This window comes from Alosa alosa, chromosome 18 (genome assembly GCF_017589495.1).
Source record: "Alosa alosa isolate M-15738 ecotype Scorff River chromosome 18, AALO_Geno_1.1, whole genome shotgun sequence".
Taxonomy (NCBI): domain Eukaryota; kingdom Metazoa; phylum Chordata; class Actinopteri; order Clupeiformes; family Clupeidae; genus Alosa; species Alosa alosa.
This window is the reverse complement of record NC_063206.1, coordinates 31886739-31908477: the sequence shown is the minus strand read 5'-3', so window position 1 is coordinate 31908477 and position 21739 is coordinate 31886739. Positions and strand designations below refer to the sequence as shown.

The 21739-nt window shown below is 39.2% G+C and overlaps 1 protein-coding gene across 3 annotated transcripts in view; it reads left to right on the top strand.

Annotated features, from left to right (window-relative positions):
* LOC125311500 (serine/threonine-protein kinase 32C-like) overlaps positions 1-21739 on the top strand; it is a 284135-nt gene that overhangs the window by 95090 nt on the left and 167306 nt on the right. For all 3 annotated transcript variants that reach the window (XM_048269621.1, XM_048269623.1, XM_048269622.1), the window contains exon 4: positions 21255-21428. In XM_048269621.1, coding sequence (XP_048125578.1) covers positions 21255-21428 — 174 coding nt within the window. The remainder of the gene's footprint in view (positions 1-21254; positions 21429-21739) is intronic.

Genomic DNA, 21739 nt, shown 5'->3' with positions numbered 1-21739 from the left:
TTTATCACAGAAAACGATTATTTCTAAAATTTCCGGCCAAAGTGGAGATTTCTGATAACGCCAGTTATGTGTTGTCATGTCAACTGGGAGAAACAGGGTTTTAGGTTCTCAAACGTCACATTACACTCCAGAAAATGCTTAATGTCATGTGAGTGCCCTATGTTTACAGTTTGTTTGGCTACTGAACATGGATGCCATAAAGGTGATACTCATTTTTACATTTGTGGAAACGCTTTTGGCCTGTTTGTATTTGCAAATACAGTTCAAAAGAGAAATAGGAAGTGATTTGTTTCTGTTGTTATTTTTGGGATTTTTATTGGCTAACGTGGGATTGAGCTTCTCCTTACACTGCCACCGACAGGTTTGGCATGTTCTTGACGGCATATATACACTGGAAAACTTCTCTGAAAACTGACAGGTGTGCACTATGTTATTTTTGAAAACGGAGAGGGTGAAATGTCTGTTTATGAAAATAGCCGGCCATGTATAAACGTAGCCTAAAACAGCTACTCAAAGCTGCCAGTCTCACACATACTGTAGTATGTTGCTCATTCCCCAACATGGATCTCAGTTTTGCTAGCATCCTCCTTTCTCCCACCACCTCTACTGAGTCCAGCTCATACCCTACCACAGCACTTGCCTTCTTAATAATCTTATTTATCTTTTTTCTGTTCGCAGCTGAGACCCCCCCGCCCCCCCAACAAACCACTCTGTAAAAAATGGTTGATGCCACTACAGAATTAAAAATTGTCCTTAAAAGCACTCCCTGTACCCCAAAGGGCCGTGTCACCTGTGTCGGGGTGAAGGATATCCTGAAGCAGGTTAGATGAGAGTTGGAGGGTGAGACTCGAGGGAGCGAGAGTGATACAGGGATGGGGACAGAAAGGGAGGAGGGACTTTGGGCCAGTGTTGTCAACTGTGGGAGCAGTGAGGGACACTGATGGCTGAAAAAAAAATTCAAGTCATTTGCCCACTACTGCCCCCTGATGGCCAGGGGAGTGGTATTTTTTATGGCCAGACATAGACTGAAGACTTCTCCACACCCCACAGACATCCTTTTGTAATAGCTGCTCCTCAGTTTTCCTCCTAATCTCCCTCCTCAGCTCCCTCTGCACAGTCCTCAGTTCATACCTATTTCCAGACATGCTCTTTTTTTCTCCCTGAGGAGAACTTTTATGCTGGGGATAATCCAGGGTTTATTGTTTGCAAAAACATACAGTTTTACTGGATACAGTTTTCTCAACACAGACAACACACACAATATAATCTGTAATGCAGACAGTAAGATTATCGATACCGTCCCTGTATGTTTCATAAAAAAATGTCCCAGTTAATCCTCTCAAAACAGTCACGCAGAGCCTCCTCAGACTCTGTAGACCACTTTTTAATGGTACGAGTAGTGACCTGCTGTCTATGAACAAGGGGTCTGTACACTGGCAGCAGGTGAACTAAAAACATGACCTGTATACACATGGATTGGCTTTAAAGATGCAGACATCCCAACTTGCAAAAAGTCATTTCAGGGAGGCATCACGCCCCCTAAAAAAAAAAAAAAAAAAAAACTTTAGCCTATGCAATAATGTCAGTACAACAAATAAGGAAGGCCTATAGATAGAAATTGTGAAAATAAAATATGTAGATTTTGGTAGTTTGGTCTTTTCATGTAGCCTTGGCAACTAGCCATCTTATAGGCCTGAATAATATGCACATGAATTGACACTTGTTAAACTCACCTCAACATGTCTTTTGCAATCATTTAACCCGCTGTGGGCAATGCTAAAGTCACTGTTTACAAACAGTGCAGCATGCAAGACTAGGTCCATTATTATGTTTTACTCTTATGAGACAAGGGTAGCCTACACTTTGAAATGGGTCTTACATTTTACTTTTTTTGAGGCACTGACTCTACCATGACGCTCCTGTTTCTACTGAACTGATTAATTAAGTTCGGGAGAAAAGACATAAAAGCCCGCCTACACTGAAAACTGCTTGGTTGATTTAGCGAAACAGGCCAATCAGGATGCTCTCTGTCTTTGATGCGCTCACACACACACGCACCACCTCTCTCTCTCTCCTCTCGTGTGCGCGCTACACTCAGATGCACACGCGGTCTCGCATGCGCGCTCTTGATCGCTCACTCTAGATTCCGGGAGATTTTATCTAATTTGCGGGCGTCAGGGAGCCGCTATCAATATGCGGGAGACTCCCGGAACTTCCGGGAGACTTGGGATGTCTGAAGATGAGACCGTACGACATGGGCGTAGATTTGCGTGGGGTCCGAAAGGACGTGCCCACACCAATATCAAATAATGACTGAAATGTCCCCACCAATATTCAGGTTGAAACGGGAGTTTTTGGCACACTTGGCTGCAAAGATTTTAGCTCTACAATCTCTGCTTGGCTGTCGATTCGAGGATGTCGGGCAAGAAAAGAAAGGTGGAGGACACAAGCTATTTCAAGAAACAAAGTGTAGGCCTAAGTCATAATATTATGTGCTAGTTCAAGGCATAGAAATGCCAGAAACTTCGTTTTTTGGTACACATTTAGTTGACAGTGCTAGCCTATTATGTATAGCCTATTAAATGGACGTTGGAATCGACCAAATACCAGCTATATCGCGATAGCACATTTGTGTACTAAAACAACATGCTTTTAATCAGCAATGCTATAAATGTTTGCTGAAATGAAGGAAAATGGCAAAAACACGAGGATGTCAGTGAAAACAAATGCATTATGGGCTTGACGTGGTGGAGATAGAACATGAATGCAAAACATTGTTTGCAACCGTTTTCTCACTCATAATGGCAATCGATTTGTTACTTTGTCAGATGACCGAAAAAGCAACCCAGCCGCTCCCTTCATCAGACAGCAGTGGTGTGGCAGGGTCACTCATAGCAGCAGGTGAACTTGAATAAGGGACTGTTTGTTATTTATGAAAGGAGCCACCGGAGGGATTTTTGATGCTTCAGGCAAAAGTTGCATGACCCTCCCTTGCCTGCAATACGTTTTTCAATGACCCTCCAACAGTATTTAAAAAAAAGACTTCCCCGGCCAATTGTCAATGTCTTCCGCCCGCGCTCCTTAGCGAAAACACACTGACATAGGCATAACTGCATTAGCCTACTTGAAAGTTACTTCTCTAGTAAATAGTATTCACATGAAATAAAACAATAAAACATTGAGACCATTCAACAAAGGACAATGGGTAATAACAAATTCAATACATGAACTGGTTGCTATGGACTCGTCTCTAGGCTTCCTCAGTCATTGTAAAGCTGCCATTATCCAAGCTGACATTACCGAAGCTGACATTATCCAAAACTCCATTTCTCCGACGAGCGGCAATTTAGGAGCTTGCATGCTGCACTCCTTCCTTCTCAAATGACTTGGAAAAAGCTGTTTGCACAATTTCACAAATAATCACAGGGACCGAAACATACCTTACATGCCAACTTTTTTCGGGTTTATCACGTATTTTAACTTTCCCCCCACTGTCTTGCCGTTTTAATATTTTCCGGTAGAATAGGCCCATCCCATAATACTCTCATAACATTAGTCCTGCCATCTGGCCTGTCTCTGTGTTGTCCTGTTGTTCCCCCCTATGCCCTTCCAGCGAAACATATGTCTTCAAATCATCGTTTTGCTTGCTTGAATGCAAACTTAGAGTGATGTTAACCTATTTAAGTTAACGGCGTGGTTGTCGTGAGAGCACGACTCATTGGCGCTTGCAGTGTTCGGCCGTATGTCTACGTGCGCACCTGCCTATTATGGCGATAGAAAAGTGCCATAAAGCACTCAAGCGATAAAACATGCATACGGGCGTATTATATTATTTCACACTCAGAATATTCACTGCGAAAAGAATTCACTCGGCGCCAAGACGCACTCAGAGGAAACTGCTTCTCAGAAAAACTGCTTCGGCGAGGAAAAATATGCTGCGAGCGAGGAGGAATCTGACCAGCTATGTCTTTTCAACTTTGAAACTTTTATACTTTTTAAACTATTAAAGAAAAACTTTTTAAAAATCCCCATAGACTTAACATTGCCGATTGTGACATCATAATACGGCCGTTAAGCAATTAGAATCCTATGGCAGGTGTTCAGGCCACCTGCAGCCTCAGGCTTTAAGCATACAATCTGGGTCAATTAAGACTACACATCCTATTCAACTGTTTCCTCTGCCCAAAACTGTTTCAAAATAAAAGTCCTCACTACAATAATCCACTGTTAAACAATGTAACCCATTAAACTACTGAACTTTTTACATTCAACTTTTAAACGGTCTACTTTTAAACTATCATTAAACTATCTATCTATTAAACTAGCTGTCTATCAACAACTTTTAAACTATCTACATTCAACTTTTAAACTTTTAAACTATATACATTCACTAGCTGTCTATCAACAACTTTTAACTTGTCATCAACTGTCAACACTTTTCATCAACTATGACTCCTACCCACTGTAGCTAGTTAGCATGGTTAACAAAGTTAGCATGTTAGCATTTTTTTAGCAAAACTGCTAAAAATGATTAGCTAGGTTAGCTAAGTCACATGGTTATCATAGTTAGCATGCTAGTTAGCATTTTTAGCAAAACTGCTAAAAATGATTAGCTAGGTTAGCTAAGTAACATGGTTAGCAAAGTTAACATGCTAGCATGTTAGCATGCTAGTTAGCATAGTTAGCATAACTGCTAAAAATTATTAGCTAAGTTAGCTAAGTAACATGGTTAACATAGTTAGCATGCTAGTTAGCATAACTACTAAAAATGATAAGCTTGGTTAAGTAAGTCACATGGTTAACATAGTTAGCATCTTAGCATTGCTAGCATAATTAGCATGTTTAGCAAAACTGTTAGAAAATGTTAGTTAAGTTAGCTAAGTAGCATGGTTAGCATGTTAACATTGCTAGCACTACTATAAAACATTAGCTAAGTAGCATGGTTAGCAGAATTACAAATCTTAGCATAACTGCTAGCAAACATTAGAGCCATTCCAACTTTCAGTTATTGTCAAATATATCCCTATACACAGCCATTAAACTATTTGAATATCAACATTCATTAAACTTCCAGTCTGTCAACAACTTTTAAACTATTTACCTTCAACTTTTAAATGGTCTACTTTTAAACTATCTATTAAACTAGCTGTCTATCAACAACTTTTAAACTATCTACTGTCTATCAACAACTTTTAAACTATCTACATTCAGCTTTTAAACAGTCTACTTTTAAACTATCAACTTTTATTAAGCTATGCAACCGCCATGTCTATCCTAGCATCACCGTAGTAACCATCTCTGTATTATCTGTTTTAACTATATATGATATTTTACATCACAACTTTAGCATTTTCATGCACTGGTAATTCCTTGGAATTGCATTTCTAGTTATTATTATTATTATTCTTCCAGGCCCTAATTTGGCTTGAACCGCTTATTGTAGAAACTTGGTTCAAATTTCGTCACGTAGCTCTTGCTCTAAATTTTCGTTCTATGACTTTTCATATTTCTACGACTTTTACTTTTTGAGATATTAAAGAAACTAAACTTAAAATTCTCCATAGACTTAACATTGCCTTTATGACATCATAATAGGCTATTAAGGAAATAGAATGCAATCAACTGCACCTGTGCTCTCTCACTGACTGCCTGCAGCAACTTGAATGGAACCTCTTCTCTGTGTCCCTCTCCATTCAACTGAATAGCTCACTTCTCATCCCAACTTTCTTTCACTTTCTTTTCTTCACTTTCCCTCATTTTCTCTATCCCTCTCTCTATTTCTCCCAATTTCAATAACTTTTAACTATTCTTACTTTTTACACATTTTAAAGCATGGTAACCACTATAATGACCCTAGCAACAACCTAGCAACCACTTTTATAGCATAGCAACCACTATCATTATCCTAGCAACAGCCTAGCAACCACCTTAAATATCCTAGCAACAACCTAGCAACCAATTTTATAGCATAGCAACCACTAAAATTACCCTAGCAACAGCCTAGCAACCACCTTAAGTACCCTAGCAACCACTTTTATAGCATAGCAACCACTATAATTACCCTAGCAATAGCCTAGCAACCACTATAATTACCCTAGCAACAACCTAGCAACCACTTTTATAGCATAGCAACCACTATCATTATCCTAGCAACAGCCTAGCAACCACCTTAAGTACCCTAGCAACAACCTATCAACCATTTTTATAGCATAGCAACCACTACAATTACCCTAGCAACAACCTAGCAACCACTTTTATAGCATAGCAACCACTTTCATTATCCAAGCAACAGCCTAGCAACCACCTTAAATACCCTAGCAACAACCTAGCAACCACATTTATAGCATAGCAACCACTAAAATTACCCTAGCAACAACCTAGCAACCAATTTTATAGCATAGCAACCACTACAATTACCTTAGCAACAGCCTAGCAACCACCTTAAGTACCCTAGCAACAACCTAGCAACCACTTTTATAGCATAGCAACCACTATCATTATCCTAGCTACAACCTAGCAACCACCTTAAGTACCCTAGCAACAACCTAGCAACCAATTTTATAGCATAGCAACCACTATAATTGCCTTAGCAACAGCCTAGCAACCACCTTAAGTACCCTAGCAACAACCTAGCAACCACTTTTATAGCATAGCAACCACTATAATTACCCTAGCAACAGCCTAGCAACCACTTTATAGCATAGCAACCACTATAATTACCCTAGCAACCAACCCAGCAACAACTTTGCATGCACTGTATTTCCTTCAGGAAATGCTTTTCTAGTTAATGTATTATTATCATGTTTCTGTGCATTTTTTTAAACTATTTCTGATCCTTGAAAGTTTACATGAGTGTTAAAAGATATTCTTAGTTTGATTCGCCGTGCTGTATTGGGACAAGACATCTCAACAACCGCGTTCGTCAGTAGATTTATGGTATTACTCTGTCAGAACTGCAGTCAGTGCTAACAGCGGCTCATATGGGCAGATATGAGTCTGCCCCCACGGTCATATTTTGTTGCACTGTAACACTCACACATTAGTCCACCACATTAACGTAGCCTACATAATCAGATAAACAAAATGGCAAGCACCTGCTGTGTCAAACACTGTAGAGTTCATTATTAAAAATCCATTTGACATCTGAAAGTAGAGGAGAAGTTAGCATTCAAGAACCTTGGCCCAGACAGACCAGACGTTAAAATAACAGAAAACTAAGGACAGAGGGAAGATTTACACCAGGACCTTTTCCCGAACCTGGTATCAGAAAAAGAAGTGGCTAAGTGGTTGCTCAACAAGGAATATGCAGTATTCTGTTTCCATGCCTGTTCCGGTCAAGTTCAGGACAAGGGGATATATGGACTACTGGTGTGAGTGATGTGAAGCACTTTTCAGAATGATCCAAGAAACATGAGTCAAGCAAAGCACATTTACAGTGTGCTATGAAACTAGCCATGTTAGGTCAAGTTAATATAGCTGCACAGCTTGACGATGGCTACCATGTAAGTGTGCGGAATCACAATAAGGAGGTAGACCAAAATCGACATATTCTGTCAGAGCTCATAGATTGCATAAAATTCAGTGGAGCATTCGAGCTGTCTCTTAGAGGGCATGACGAGTCTGAATCATCAGACAATGGTGTCTTCCTTGGCCTCGTAGATTTTGTCGCATCATTGGACAGTGCAATGCGGGAGCTTAGAGAAAGCAACGGTGTTCAAAGGTACGTCCAACCATATTCAGAATGAACTACTGGACTGTATGCTGGACATTATGCAGGAACACATTATACAGGACCTGAAAAACACAGAATTCATGGCAATACAGGCCGATGAAACGACCGATGTGTCAACTCATTGCCAGCACGTTGTTGTATTTCGTAATATAGATGCAGCCAACACAGTGCAGGAGAGTTTTTTTTGTTTCAAGGCAATTGCTGGAGGCACCACTGCAGAGGCCATCTCAAAAGTAGGCTACTGCTGGAACAGCTGAATGTGGTTTGTTCACCTGATAAGGAGACGGACAGGGATAGGCTGATAGCGCAGACATTTGATGGGGCGAGTGTAATGCGAGGAGCCAGGTGGAGTGAGGATGAAAATTCAGGACATTTATCCAAATGCTCATTTCTTACACTGTTACGCACAGCAGTTGAATTTGGTGAGGCAACAGGCTGTTTCATCGATTACACCTGTGCGATGCTTCTTTTCTGACATCAGTGGCTTTTCGGCCTATTTCTCACACTCTCCGAAGAGAAGCGCTACTTTGGACGGCATTAGCAAGGAGGTTGCCCCGGGCATCTCAGATGCGATGGAACTTCTATAGTCGTGCAGTTAGTACAGTGTATGAGAACAAGGATCTTTTGCTCGAATGCTTTGACACTATTCAAGCCTCTCCAGACTTTGATACAATCTCAATCAGAGAGGCAAAAGGTTTCTGTCGAATGCTGGAGGATAAATAATTTCTTTACTTCCTAGAGTTGTTCCATAGCATCCTGTCCCGTGTAGACACACTCTTTGCGCAACTTCAGAGGAGAAATATTGATGCTGTACATACACACACAATAACAGAAAACTTTGTAAGCTCTATTTCAAAAGTTTGCGACTCCGTGCCTTCAATTTGTGCACGATATATTGATGCAGGGCCTAGACGAGGAAACGCTACAAATTTGCAGAGAGTAAGAAATGAGGTGTGCGACACAGTGATTGTCAATGCAAGGGATAGATTTGCTTTTACTGGGCACTTGGCCGCAGCTGTTTTGTTTGACAGTGAGCGTTTTCCTGAATACTCAAAAGACTTCCCCACAACAGTATTGGGAAAGGCAGTTGATGCATATTCAATGTTGAGCAAACCACGTCTGCAAACAGAGCTTTCTCTCATATACGAGAACCCTGACTTCAGAACATGCAGCAGCGCAATAGCATTGTTTCAGTTTTTTAATAACAACAACTTGCAGGATGTGTTTTCTGAAACTTCGAAGCTACTTCGTATTCTGATCACTACGCCCATGACAACCGTGGAGTCTAAGTGCTGCTTTTCCACACTTAAACGAATCAAGACGTTTCTTAGAAACACCATGACACAGGACAGACTAAATTCATTGGCAATGTTGTCAATTGAAAAGCTGACACGTGTTATCCCCGATTTCAATAAAACTGTGATCGAGAGATTTGCGTATTTGAAAGATCGCCGTGCCAAGTTCCTTTATAAATGAGGTGAAAGGAGGATGGAACTGTGATCTGACAGCTCAGTGTGGCTTAGGCCTGTAGGCTCATATTTGACTTGTTTTGGTTGGCTATTTAGGCTAATTAATCTTGCCTTTCAATGGGCTACGTTTGTTTTAGCTCCCAAGAAGCATGCCATGCCAAAATGTTCCTTTTAGTTTTCTGTGCGCTTCAGCCGATTTAGTTTTCTGCGCTGGTTGGTAGGATGATACCGTGATAAACTGAAACAGGAGTTTCTAAAATAAAATATCTTTACTGTCTAGTTTTCTATGCTCCTCAGCCGATTTTGTTTTCATGCGCTTGTTTTCTGCACTGGTTTTCTGCGAAGTGCTGCGCTATGGTTAATAAACTGAAACAATAGTTTTGAAAAGAAAAGTTATTTGGACTAATGTTTTGTTTCAGCAACAAACATTTCTTTCTAAAACAGTTCCTCACATCTCATATTTTTTTCTCTTCCTCTTAAGTAGGCTATGTCAACTTTGTGCAGCCTATATAGGCTACAATTTTCAGACTTTGTTTGTTGATGGTTCTGTAGCACACACTGGGGTTACCATTATTGATATATTGCATTGCATTATGTTGCTGCTGGCTGACATGTTTATAGAGGTGTAGGCTACTCACCATCTATGTTTATTAGAAGCCTTCTTGATTACTAATAGGCCCAATTCCAGGTAGGATTGAATGTATCTTACATCGGCTAATTAGTAGGCCTAGGCCTATTAGAAAAACATAACATGTGGGCGTGGCTAGCAATTTGGCACTAAAGCCCCTCTATTTTTTATTGTCACGGACCGCTACTGCATGATGTTTTGACTAAATGTTTTACTGCATATGCATCAGTAGGTAATGCATAATACAAAGTTAAAGTCAGGCACGCATCATACATTACTTATTTATTTATTTATTTATTTATTTATTTATTTATTTATTTATTTTTGTGGGGGTGTCCCCACCAAAGCTCAGACCAAACCTACGCCCTTGCCGGGCGAACCTGTATACACATGGTTTGCCTTTGACCCTAGCAACCAGCATAGCAACTGCATTATTTAGCATAGCAACCGACATGATTACCCTAGCAACCAGCATAGCAACCACATTATTTAGCATAGAAACCACCATATGTATTCTAGTAACACCCTAGCAACCATCCTAATTACCCTAGCAACACCCCAGCGACCACCATAGCAACCATGTTATTTAGCATAGCAACCCCAATATGTAGTCTAGCAACCATCCTAATTACCCTAGCAACAATGCTTATTACCCTAGCCTATTTTTTTAAGTCATTAAAATCAATTTCCAAAAGATGATTTTATATTCCTTTTAGTCAACTTTAGCAGAGGTGCCAATAATTCTGGAGGGTACTGTAAAGACACTATATATGAATTTCAAAATATACGAAATAGAAACATATGACATAAGCCATCATTTTCCGTGTGTGTGTGTCGAGAGAGACAAGCAGAATCTAGGATGGCCACTGGTGTGAATGATCACACTACAGTATATTCAATATTACTGATGACATCAAGGCTCAATCCGAGGTGCGGGAAAACGGTTGTCTTTCAAATTCCCTCTGCACGCAATAGGATAGCGCTACAACCAGTGTTGGGCAAGTTACTTCAAAATCGTAATGTATTATTCATTACTTATTACTGTCATTTCAAAGTAATTTCTTACATTATAATATTACTGTCTCTGAATGGTAAGGCATTACACTACTATTGCATTACTTTTCAGTTACTTTCACCAAAATATCTAGAAATATGGATTTGCCATTTTAAATGCAGTTTATTATGCTCAATGCAGCTCATTGCTCTTCCAATGGAGGGAGATGTGGTATAGCATAATGACTGAGCTAGGCTTAAAGCTATCAACAGTAGAATGCAATAGGCGCAGTGCTCATGATGCAATAAAAGGAACAATCATAGTCAGAATTTTGTTAAAAACCGACAAAAGGTCAAAGTCTGGTACTGTAACTTTAAGGCCTAGGCCTACTCATTAAAATCCATAAAGAGGCTACTATATTGTAAATCAAAGCTTATTAAAGACAAAGTCAAGATGCTGGCCATTTCGGTGCCCTAAGTGAGTGGCTTTGAGTGAGTGACATTTACATGATAACACCTAAAGTAAAATAAAAGGCCTATTATTTACAGACCATTAATGTGTGTTTTTAAACATTAATTTCTGAAGAAATGCTGTTTTACTTATAAATGGTGCACTGTCAGTTTAAGAACATTGATCGTTTTCTCATAATGCCCTTTTGCCAGCTCTTGTTTACAAGCCTTGTTTGTTTGAGTTACCTTGATAGCACAATGTTAAGTTGTTATAAGCAGCCTTCATTGCTTTGGAAATGGAAGTCTGCAATGACATGTTGCTTCACATTTGTTTTTGCAAAACTGAATTATGAGCCTGGTATCCACCTAGCTATCTGAATGGAATGCGTTTCAGTCGACTTGGCATATCATGTGCTTCATGTGAATGCTTGGAAAACGAATTATTGAAGACCGACCAATTCCATTCTATTAGTACTACGTGGTGGAGATTGAGAAAACCCAAAAAGTATCAAACTTGCATGCAACATGGTGTTGGTGCATTTTGACATTGTAAACATTATTGATGAAGAGTAAAACACAGTTTGCAGTAAAGCTACTATTCATTGGCTACATTTGGGTGCCACCTCTGTCCTTTGGTGCCCTAAGCAAAGTGCGTGATGCGCGTGGTGGGAGCGGTGGCACTGCCAGGCTACACAATCTTTTTTCTGCATTTCTATCCCTTTATTCTCTTTAATTCAAGTTCACAGCTCAAAGCTGACATGCACTACAACAGCATAGTTTGTGTTTTATCAAGAATCAAAAAGATTAGCGTGGCACCACTTTAGATGTTTCATTAAATTACTTGTGATATTTTGCGAGGCATAGAGAGATCTTTCGGTTACGCATACAAAGTGCACATAATTATTATGTTCTTCATATCCTTGTCTCTGATAAGCTGAAAATAATAAGCGTAGGCTTATGTCCATCCCGCATATAGAGTCCGACTTCGAGTCTGCTGCAGCCACAGTCATCTTCAACCAGTATCAGGAGATAACCTTCTACTATTTTGCGCAGATTTTTTCTCCTCTGTTTACGAATATGCATCAAAACAAAACACCACTTAATTTCGAGTTAAAATGCATTGTAACGCGCATTACTGAAGTTTGTACCGAGTAAAATATTACCCATTTTTTTGTAATGCCTTACATTACCGCGTTACTGCAAACAGCAATATATTACAGTAATTACAAATGTCAATGTAATAATGGCAAGAAGACATAAATTAGACTGAAGTGTAAATACCTGAGCTCTAGTGATAGCAACTTAGCCTAATAGTGCACGGGTATTGTGTTTTTGATTTTCCCTGTTGGGTCATTCCACGTCAATTCAACCAGGGCCCACGCACTTAGGTCTCAAAAAATTCTGAAAAAATTACCAGGTGTACCTATGTTACCCAGGAGACACACTGTAAAATTACTCTTATGTAAGATCAATACTTTCCAAGATACAGCTAGTTTTACAGGGGCAGGGGGGTGTCGATTTTGTTCGGCCTCTTTTTTTTGTCAAAGTTCACAAGCCCACAGCGCAAGAACTAAACCATGTAGAAGGCTCAAATTTTGCATGCTGGTACATAAATAGGAATAGTAGGTAGCAAAATCGTCACGTTTGGTCTGGATAATCCTGCATGGTCATAGCTGTCCCTCAAAGTTGATACAAATTTTATTGGAGTTTTTGGCTGGGCTCTGTTTAAGCCTTCAGAAGACATATTTGTACTCAACATAGGCTCTTGATTTATTTTCCTTACTGAGATAAGTAGAAACACTCTCACAAAAAGCAATGAACAGAAAACAAATCCCTTCAGGGTCTGAACAGCAGACCTCACAAGTCTGACAAATCATTTTGGTTATCATTTTCAGAGCATGCTAACTTAGTTAACTTAGCTAATGTTTTCTAATAGTTTTGTCAAAATGCTATCTATGCTAACTAGCATGCTAACTATGCTAACCATGTGACTTAGCTAACTTAGCTTATCATTTTTAGTAGTTATGCTAACTCTGTTAACTAGCATGTTAACAATGTTAACTATGTGACTTAGCTAATCATTTTTAGTAGTTATGCTAGCTATGCTAACTAGCATGCTAACAATGTTAAAATGCTAACTATGCTAACCATGTGACTTAGTTAACCTAGCTATCATTTTTAGTAGTTATGTTAACTATGCTAACCATGTGACTTAGCTAACCATTTTTTAGTAGTTATGTTATCTATGCTAACTAGCATGCTAACATGCTAACTACTTAGCTAATCATTTTTAAGAGTTTTGCTAAAAATGTACACAATGTCAACAATGTTAACATGCTAACTAGCTACAGTGGGTAGGAGTTATAGTTGATGACAAGTAACAGTTACAATGGCTGAACAGTTAATAAGTTCAGTAGTTTAAAAGGTTAAATTGTTTAACAGTGAAATATTGTAGTGAGGACTTTTATTTTTAAACAGTTTTTGGCAGAGAAAGCAGTTGAACAGGGTGTGTAGTCTTAATAGAGCAAGTTTGTATGCTTAAAGCCTGAGACTGGCAGTTGATCCAGGTGGCCTGACCACCTGGCATAGGATTCCAATTGCTTAACGGCTCTATAGTCTATGGGGAAATTTTGAACAGTTTTTAATTAATAGTTTAAAAAGTATAAGTATAAAAGTTACAAAGCTGAAAAATACATAGCACTCTTGTCCTAAGTAAGACCTACGTAACATAGTTTGAATGAAGTTTCTACGTTAAACGGTTGAAGCTGCATTAAACGTGTTAGAAGAAGAAGAAGAAGAAGAAGAAGAAGAAGAAGAAGCCTTGGAAGAACAGTTTCATGCACTGTAATAAAAAGCCTAGGAAGAACAGTACAGTGCATTTTCATGCACTGTAACTAGAAAAGCATTTCCTGAAGGAAATACAGTGCATGAAAATATGTGATGTGCAAAAATATGATGTAAAATATCATAGAGTAAAAACAAACTATATTGGTTGCTAGGTAGATGAGGTTTAATATAGTTGGAATGACTGGATAGGTGGATAGTTTAAATGGTTAAATTATTTAGGGAGATAGTTGACGATAACTGACATTTGGAATGGCTCTAATGTTTGCTAGCAGTTATGCTAACTATGTTAACAAAGATAATAATGCTAACCAAGTTACTTAGCTAATGTTTTTAAAAAAATGCTTATAACTATACTAACAATGCTAACTATATTAACCATGTGACTTAGCTAACTTAGCTAATCATTTTTAGCAGTTATGCTAACAATGTTAACACGCTAACCATGTGACTTAGAAAACTTAACTAATCATTTTTAGTAATGCTAACAATGTTAATTGTGCTAACATGCTAACAATATTAATTATGCTAACCATGTGACTTAGCTAACTTAGCTAATCATTTTTAGCAGTTATGCTAACGATGTTATCAATGCTAACATGCTAACCATGAGACTCAGCTAACTAAGCTAATCATTTTTAGCAGTTATGCCTGACCACCTGGCATAGGATTCTAGTTGCTTAACGGCTCTATTGTGATGTCATCAGCCCAATGTTAAGTCTATGGGGAAATTTTGAGTAGTTTTTAATTAATAGTTTAAAAAGTATAAAAGTTACAAAGATGAAAAATACAAAGCCCGGGTGTCACAAGTAAGACCTACGTAACAAAGTTTGAATGAAGTTTCTACGTTAAACGGTTGAAGCTGCGTTAGAAGGAAGAATAAGAAGCCTAGGAAGAACCTTGGAAGCCTTGGAAGAACAGTACAGTGCATTTTCATGCACTGTAATAAAAAGCCTAGGAAGAACAGTACAGTGTATTTTCATGCACTGTAATAAGAAGCCTAGGAAGAACAGTACAGTGCATTTTCATGCACTGTAATTACATTTTTTTAATACCATCTGATTTCTTTACATTTTGTCTTAAATGGCATCAGCAATATTGAACGTTGCTCCAAATGAAAGTTATTTCACCGGGACAGGTTGGCGATGGCCATCTTAAGCAATAGGCTATAAACATTTCTGCAGTAGGCTATAGGTAATATGCATAGACTGTAAAAAATATGGACAAAGCGTCTGTGACCCATAGATTTTCTGAAGAACGGTTATGAAGCCGTTTATGGGGGGTATGGGCGGCACCATCTTGGGAAATCCTAACCCCGCCCACATCTTGGCCAATCCATATATGGGTAAAAGGGCGGGGGCTTTGTTTGAGACTGGGCCAGCCGGTGGACCCGCCTCGTCGTCAGCCAAGCAACCTCAACTATCTAACTTTAGGCCTACTACAAGATGGACTGGCACAGACTTTGCTGTAACATAATTTGCTGGTAAGTTTAATCTGCTAACGTGAAGTTCATGTTCAGACACTTTATAATTTTGTATGCTAAAAAGGTAATATTCGGGTGAACAGTTGAAAAGTTGAGAATGAAGAGTTGAGTTTGCAGCTTCTAGCTTCTAGGTAAAATAAACTAACGTTAGCTATCCCTCCCTTGCTTAAGTTACAGTAAAATAACGTAATTTAGCAGTTTAGTGTTATAGGTTCACCAACGCACGTAGAGTAACTTAGCAGTTTAGCGTTATAGGTTCAGCAACTCATACTGACAAAAATGTATCTTTGCCTTTATTGTTTTGTGATTACGTTACCCATCTCATATGCTATGCATATGATAACGTTAATTTATGATAACATCAGCCAGCTCGCTGTAGCCTATTCTGTCAACATGTGGTGTGAATTGATAACAAAATCTTAGTAGGGTGTACATCATTAATTATTTTGATTAACTCTTAATATCGTTTTGAAATCGCTATATTGCTCTAAAGTTGTCAGTGGTAGCTTAGATGACTTTGAAATTGGTCATCGGTGGCCATTTCACGATCCAACGTTCATGTTCGGTTAGCTTGCCTTATCCCCCCTTATTGGCTATTATCAAAACGTTAAATCCAGTTACAGTGTCTGGTGTTTGGCATAACAATGCCAATATTAGTGTACTTTGTCACTAAAGACCCATTTCAAATCGCACAACAGTACTACAGCATTGTACAACAACTGTACTTTTGTTGATTACAACAAGTATTGTTGGTTTGCATTATTGTGTTTTATTGTATAAACTTGTAAGATATATAGGTATGACTAATGAAATGTTTACCTTTCTGTTTTGGCAGTTCACCATGGGGAGAAGGCAGCAAGAAGGTCCATGGGCTCTAACCTGGGACTAGAGGTCCAGGTGAAGTGGTTTGGCTGGGGTGTGGTGATATTGAACCCATTGAGACTATACAGTACATTTCACTTTATGTCTATTGATGGACTGTTACACCTACCCTTTACTTATGCCAGACCCATTTGCTTTCAGAAAGCAAACTTACTGTTGATGGCACTGAACTTGCACTTGGAAATGTTTATGGAACTTTTCTGTGAACTGTGAATTACATTAAAGGGACACCAGGCAACGTTTTTGTGTTAATTATTCATCTTCGTAAGTCGGTATATGGTTAAATGACTCATTACAGGGCGAATGAAGACTCTCTCGTCCGCCCCTACTGCCTGTAGGAAGAATATCCCGTTTGCAAGTTCAGTGTATCGTACCCGGCGACCGAAGCAGGATCAGTTTCCATCCTGCATCCACAGCACAGAGGGAGGCTAACGAAACGCTAGCGATTGTTGCAAACGTGTGTATAATAGCAGAGCCGGCGAAGAAGCAGCGAAAACCCTTGACGGAAGATGCAAAGAAAAGGAAAAGAACTTCAGACCGAGCGAGGGGGAGTTTTTTAGAGAAAAAGCATCAGGCTTGCCTGGTGTCCCTTTAAAACTCATGCCAAACCAATTTTGCCTGTGCTCTCAAAAACATTTATACAAATCATTCAGCTTCAGTCAGTAGGTTGAATTGAAGACCCAGATGCAGAAGTAAAGGTGAATTTGTACTTGTATACTTTGAGCATTACAGGTAACCATTGAATTTGTGAAACTAAAATAACAAAAACTAAAATGTAGTAAGCTATACATAGTCAATACATATTAGATCACTTTAAAGACTGACAGATGCAAATGCTGTAAATAAAGGTGGTGATCAAGGGCTCTGCTGGTGAACAAAGTCCTAGAAGTCAGAAGCTGCCACTGCTCAACAATTACTTGTGCCCCATCTGGTACAGTAGGATTTCAAACTGTTCCAGATCTGCAAACAGAAATATTGGCATATGTCACATCTTTGAACTTACTGCAAACTATGAACGAGTGCTCACAAATAAGCTAATTTTTTTTATTTTTTATGTGGCAATCATAGATTGTGGAGGCAATATATGACAACAACGAAGTAAGATTTGCAGACTCACTCCCAATATTTATAATGAACAACAAACTCACAGAACACTTAGCTGAATGGGGACAGGACACGCGTATTCAACTATTGCACATGCCCTGTTTATGCGGGCAATAAGCAAAAACAAATGCGGTGTATTTAAAGTAATGTAGAATAACTATTTCTTGTATTTTTGTGTTTTCAGTGAAACAGTGTAAGCTCATATCTACACCCTATCGAGGTAGTTATTAACAGTTAGGCCAAGGTCCAGTCAAACAGTAGCCAGCCACTGATGCTATATTGTTTAATTATGCAATCTGTATACAACCAAAACCTGCTGATTTGAAGGCATAATACAACTACTTTCCCTGTGTGACTTATCAAAAGATGCTAATGATAATTATTTTGATAGTTATTGCACAGATGTGCCCTGGACTGCTCACAAAGCCACTCTAAATGTCTGAAATGCATTCATGTTTGTTTAGTATATGGTAACGATGTCTGGGATATACAACCAGTAGTTGTATATTCCAGACATCGTAGTAGTAGTTGCTCCATTTAAATGTATGAAAAATGTCAAAGAACCATGGAATCAGTGCTGAAGTGATGCTTCTGAGTGTCGACTGCACAGACGAGAATTGAAGTTAGGAGTCCAGAGCCCTCTCCAGCCCTTTCCTACAGGGAAACTTTGCATAGACAAGAAGTGTTCGTTCAAATTTGTGTTTAACAAATAAATGGCATCAATAAGACTTTCAAACGTCAGTTATAACTAACACCAGTTATGGTGACTAGCTATCGCGTGTTATCCAGGCGCGCGGGAACCTATTTTTGACCAGGGGTGCTGAATAACAAAAATAATGGATGTCTGACGATTTTTCCCCTCCTGGACATGTTTCGGATTTTGACTGCTAAATACATCATTTTAGTGCGGTGTGCGGGTGATAGAGAGAAGTTTTAGGGATCAATAAACTATATCTATCTATCTACGTCCTGGGCAGCCACAAATTCCAATGTTCCGTGACAGCACTCCGACTCCACTGCACCCACCCTAACCCCACAGAAGCGCACTTGACATCATTAGCCTATTTCAGTATAGCTAAGGAAAATTACTTTTCTGATCGTCAAAACCACACCAGAGATGTTTGGCTTTAAATATAGGCTAATAATCAGGCTGCAATGATCTCACAAATAATTCCTGAATAGCCTAAAGTGTGTCGTCTACACAGCAAGAATGTGTCCTAATAATTTCTATTTGCGACTAGTGAAATTATTTCACTAGCTATAATTTATTAATTTTGCAAAACTGTACAACACAATTAAAGTTTCTTTCAGTTTATCCATGCTTTTTTGAACGTGTAAATCGCATAGAATATGTAGGCCTATATCAATCGTAGGCCTACACACTTGATCGCTACCACCAGAGCCCGTTTACAGATTAGACATTCTCTGGCTATCACATAGCTGAAACCACGCTACGGTTCTTACAATAACTGACTCACGTTCACGTTGATCTCTAACTAGTAGTAGTACTATAGTAGCCTATATTCCAACCAATCCATAACCCTTTTTTGCTATTTGACTCATCATTTCACATACACAAATATAAATAATGACAGAATTAGTAATTATTTAAAAATATAGGCTATATAACACATTTTAAAAATCTATCTCCTGCCAGCAGGGGGTGCTGCAGCACCCTCAGCACCCCCCTTCCCGCCTTTGGTGTTATCACAGCTCCATGTTCAAAGTATAATGGTTCATAGTGGTTCACAATTTTGCCTCAGCTAGCCGACAACAAGCCTTTTAATGCTTCGGCTGAAGTTATCACATGAACAAACGTTTTTTATCTTAAACGTGACAACCCAAAGACTGTATAAATTGTCAATGGACTAAGCATTCCCACAGAGCATATTTACAAAAGGTTTTTTGACGAGAACATGCTTTATTTCCCCAGTATGTTTGTGAACTAATGTTAACTTTACAGCTGTCTGATCATTTACTCACACCTGGCTAGTATGACCAACGTTAAGCTAACTCATAACGGGAGCACAATGGTTTTCACTAACGTTAACTTTTCACTAAAGTTAACTAAATGTATGTGTGTGCTTCTGCCGTTCGGTCATCATTTTTGACATTAACTTATTTAAGGTGATTTGACGCTAACGTACCCTAACGTTAGTGCCCACCACTCGATGCTAAATAATGCTAGTATCTAGTGCTACGTGAAATAGTAGTGGAATGAATGTCACTTACCTGAAAAAACTGGAACGAAGTCTTCTGAAAGTGTCGGTTAGTAGGCTTCAATTAATAGCTTAACAAACCATTTTATGTCAGCTTTTTGAATAAAGATGTTCAGAAAGGATGTGGTAACTTTGTGTAGAATCATGGCTGAGACGTCAAAGTTTCAGGGTTTCCACTCAGCTGGCAACGTCTGCTGCTGTATGCCTCGACGTCAGCCGTCAATCAAGCCCTTAATTCTTCATATATTTTATATCTAAATGTGATCTAAACTAATGAGTTAGAAAAAAATTCACCCCCCTCACAGTTGTCAGGCACTGGGTAACTACCGAAAAGTACAATAAAAGTCCATGGGACCAGGCTTTAAAAACATGTATACGCTGTGAAAACGGACATTTTAACATTTGCTCACTTTTGGGACCAGTCCCTAGCGGATTTTCGATGTATTGCAGTTTTTCGAACTTCCGGGTAGGCTTCATTGTTCAGATTAGAATGTTGCCGCTTGGTAATATGTCACAACTTCATAATCAGTATTGAGACAAAAGATCTCTAAATTAGGCTATTATTTTCTACATTTTGGGTTAATACGGCCGAAACCAGAAGCAGCAACTCTAACGAAATCACATTTTTTCATGCATACGCAGACAGGCTCTGCACATATGAATCCTTTTGGCTACATTTGTCTCAGCCAGACATGGTGCATGGACATGGTAATCTGTCAGGAAGACAACAGCTGAGACTCGTAGCAGCAGATTCAAGCAGTTGTATTGATTGACTTGTGCTCGTGTAATAAAATGATCATAGCAATCTATATAATTTTATGTGTGAGAAAATATTTCACAGATGTGCATTAGTTCACGCATTTGGGTTTACGAATGCACACATTTTGTGCACGTTTTATCTTGTGTGGGTTGTGGCAAAGTCCTTTAAATAAATGGAGGTTGACAGGCAGGGGGATCATATGCCCCGTAAATTAGAAGATGTAACAGAGTAGAAATATAGTCTCTTCACAAGGCTACGAAGCAGGGACGTGCACAGGAATTTTGAGGGACAGTTGCTCTGACCTGAAAAAAACCCACCTTTTCCGACAACGTTGAGTCGTCTCACCCGACAACCGCGACAATCTCCTTCTAGGGCCGCTCATGCAGGCTCAGCTCAGGTGCCGGTGTCGCGTGCGGCGATGCAGCCACGTAAACAGAGTGCCCTTCCCCTACTGACTTTCACTTTCGGTGCCTGAATGGAAGTGAATGAACTGAGCAACCCCCCAGTGCACGTCCCTGCTACGAAGTAACCAACCATTCAATTGAGCCCTTTTTGTGTGGTTATGTGTTAAAGGATCAGGAAAAATCTTGTTTAAATGCATGTCCATGACAAAGTTTTTTGGTGTGTCTGTGTTTGTCTTTGTACACATGCATGAATGTGTGTGTGCTTTGCCATGGTCCTCTGTCACAGGTACTCATTTCAAGATGAAGAAGATATGTTCATGGTGGTGGATTTACTGCTGGGTGGGGATTTGCGCTACCATCTTCAGCAGAATGTGCAGTTCAGTGAGGATGCAGTGAAGGTCTACCTCTGTGAGATGACACTAGCCCTTGATTATCTGCAGAGCCAACACATCATCCACAGGTATATGCACTTACTGTACATTTTTATTTCTTGGAAGTTGATAACTCTTTAAAAGTCATTAGAAGTAAAGTATGTATAAAAAGAGGTTATCTGACCTACGTCAAGTCAAGTGAACTTTTATTTGTATTTCAATTTTTAAAAGCAGTCTAGGTAAATACATTGTGATATGGACAAGACTGAAAGGAATTAAAAGGGTAAAAGAATGAAAAACTAATTACAGTAATAAAAGACCATGCCCGGTTGCATATACCACCTGAAGTTTTCCGCTTAAGTGTGACACGTATGCAGGGGTGGGAAGTAATGCACTGCTT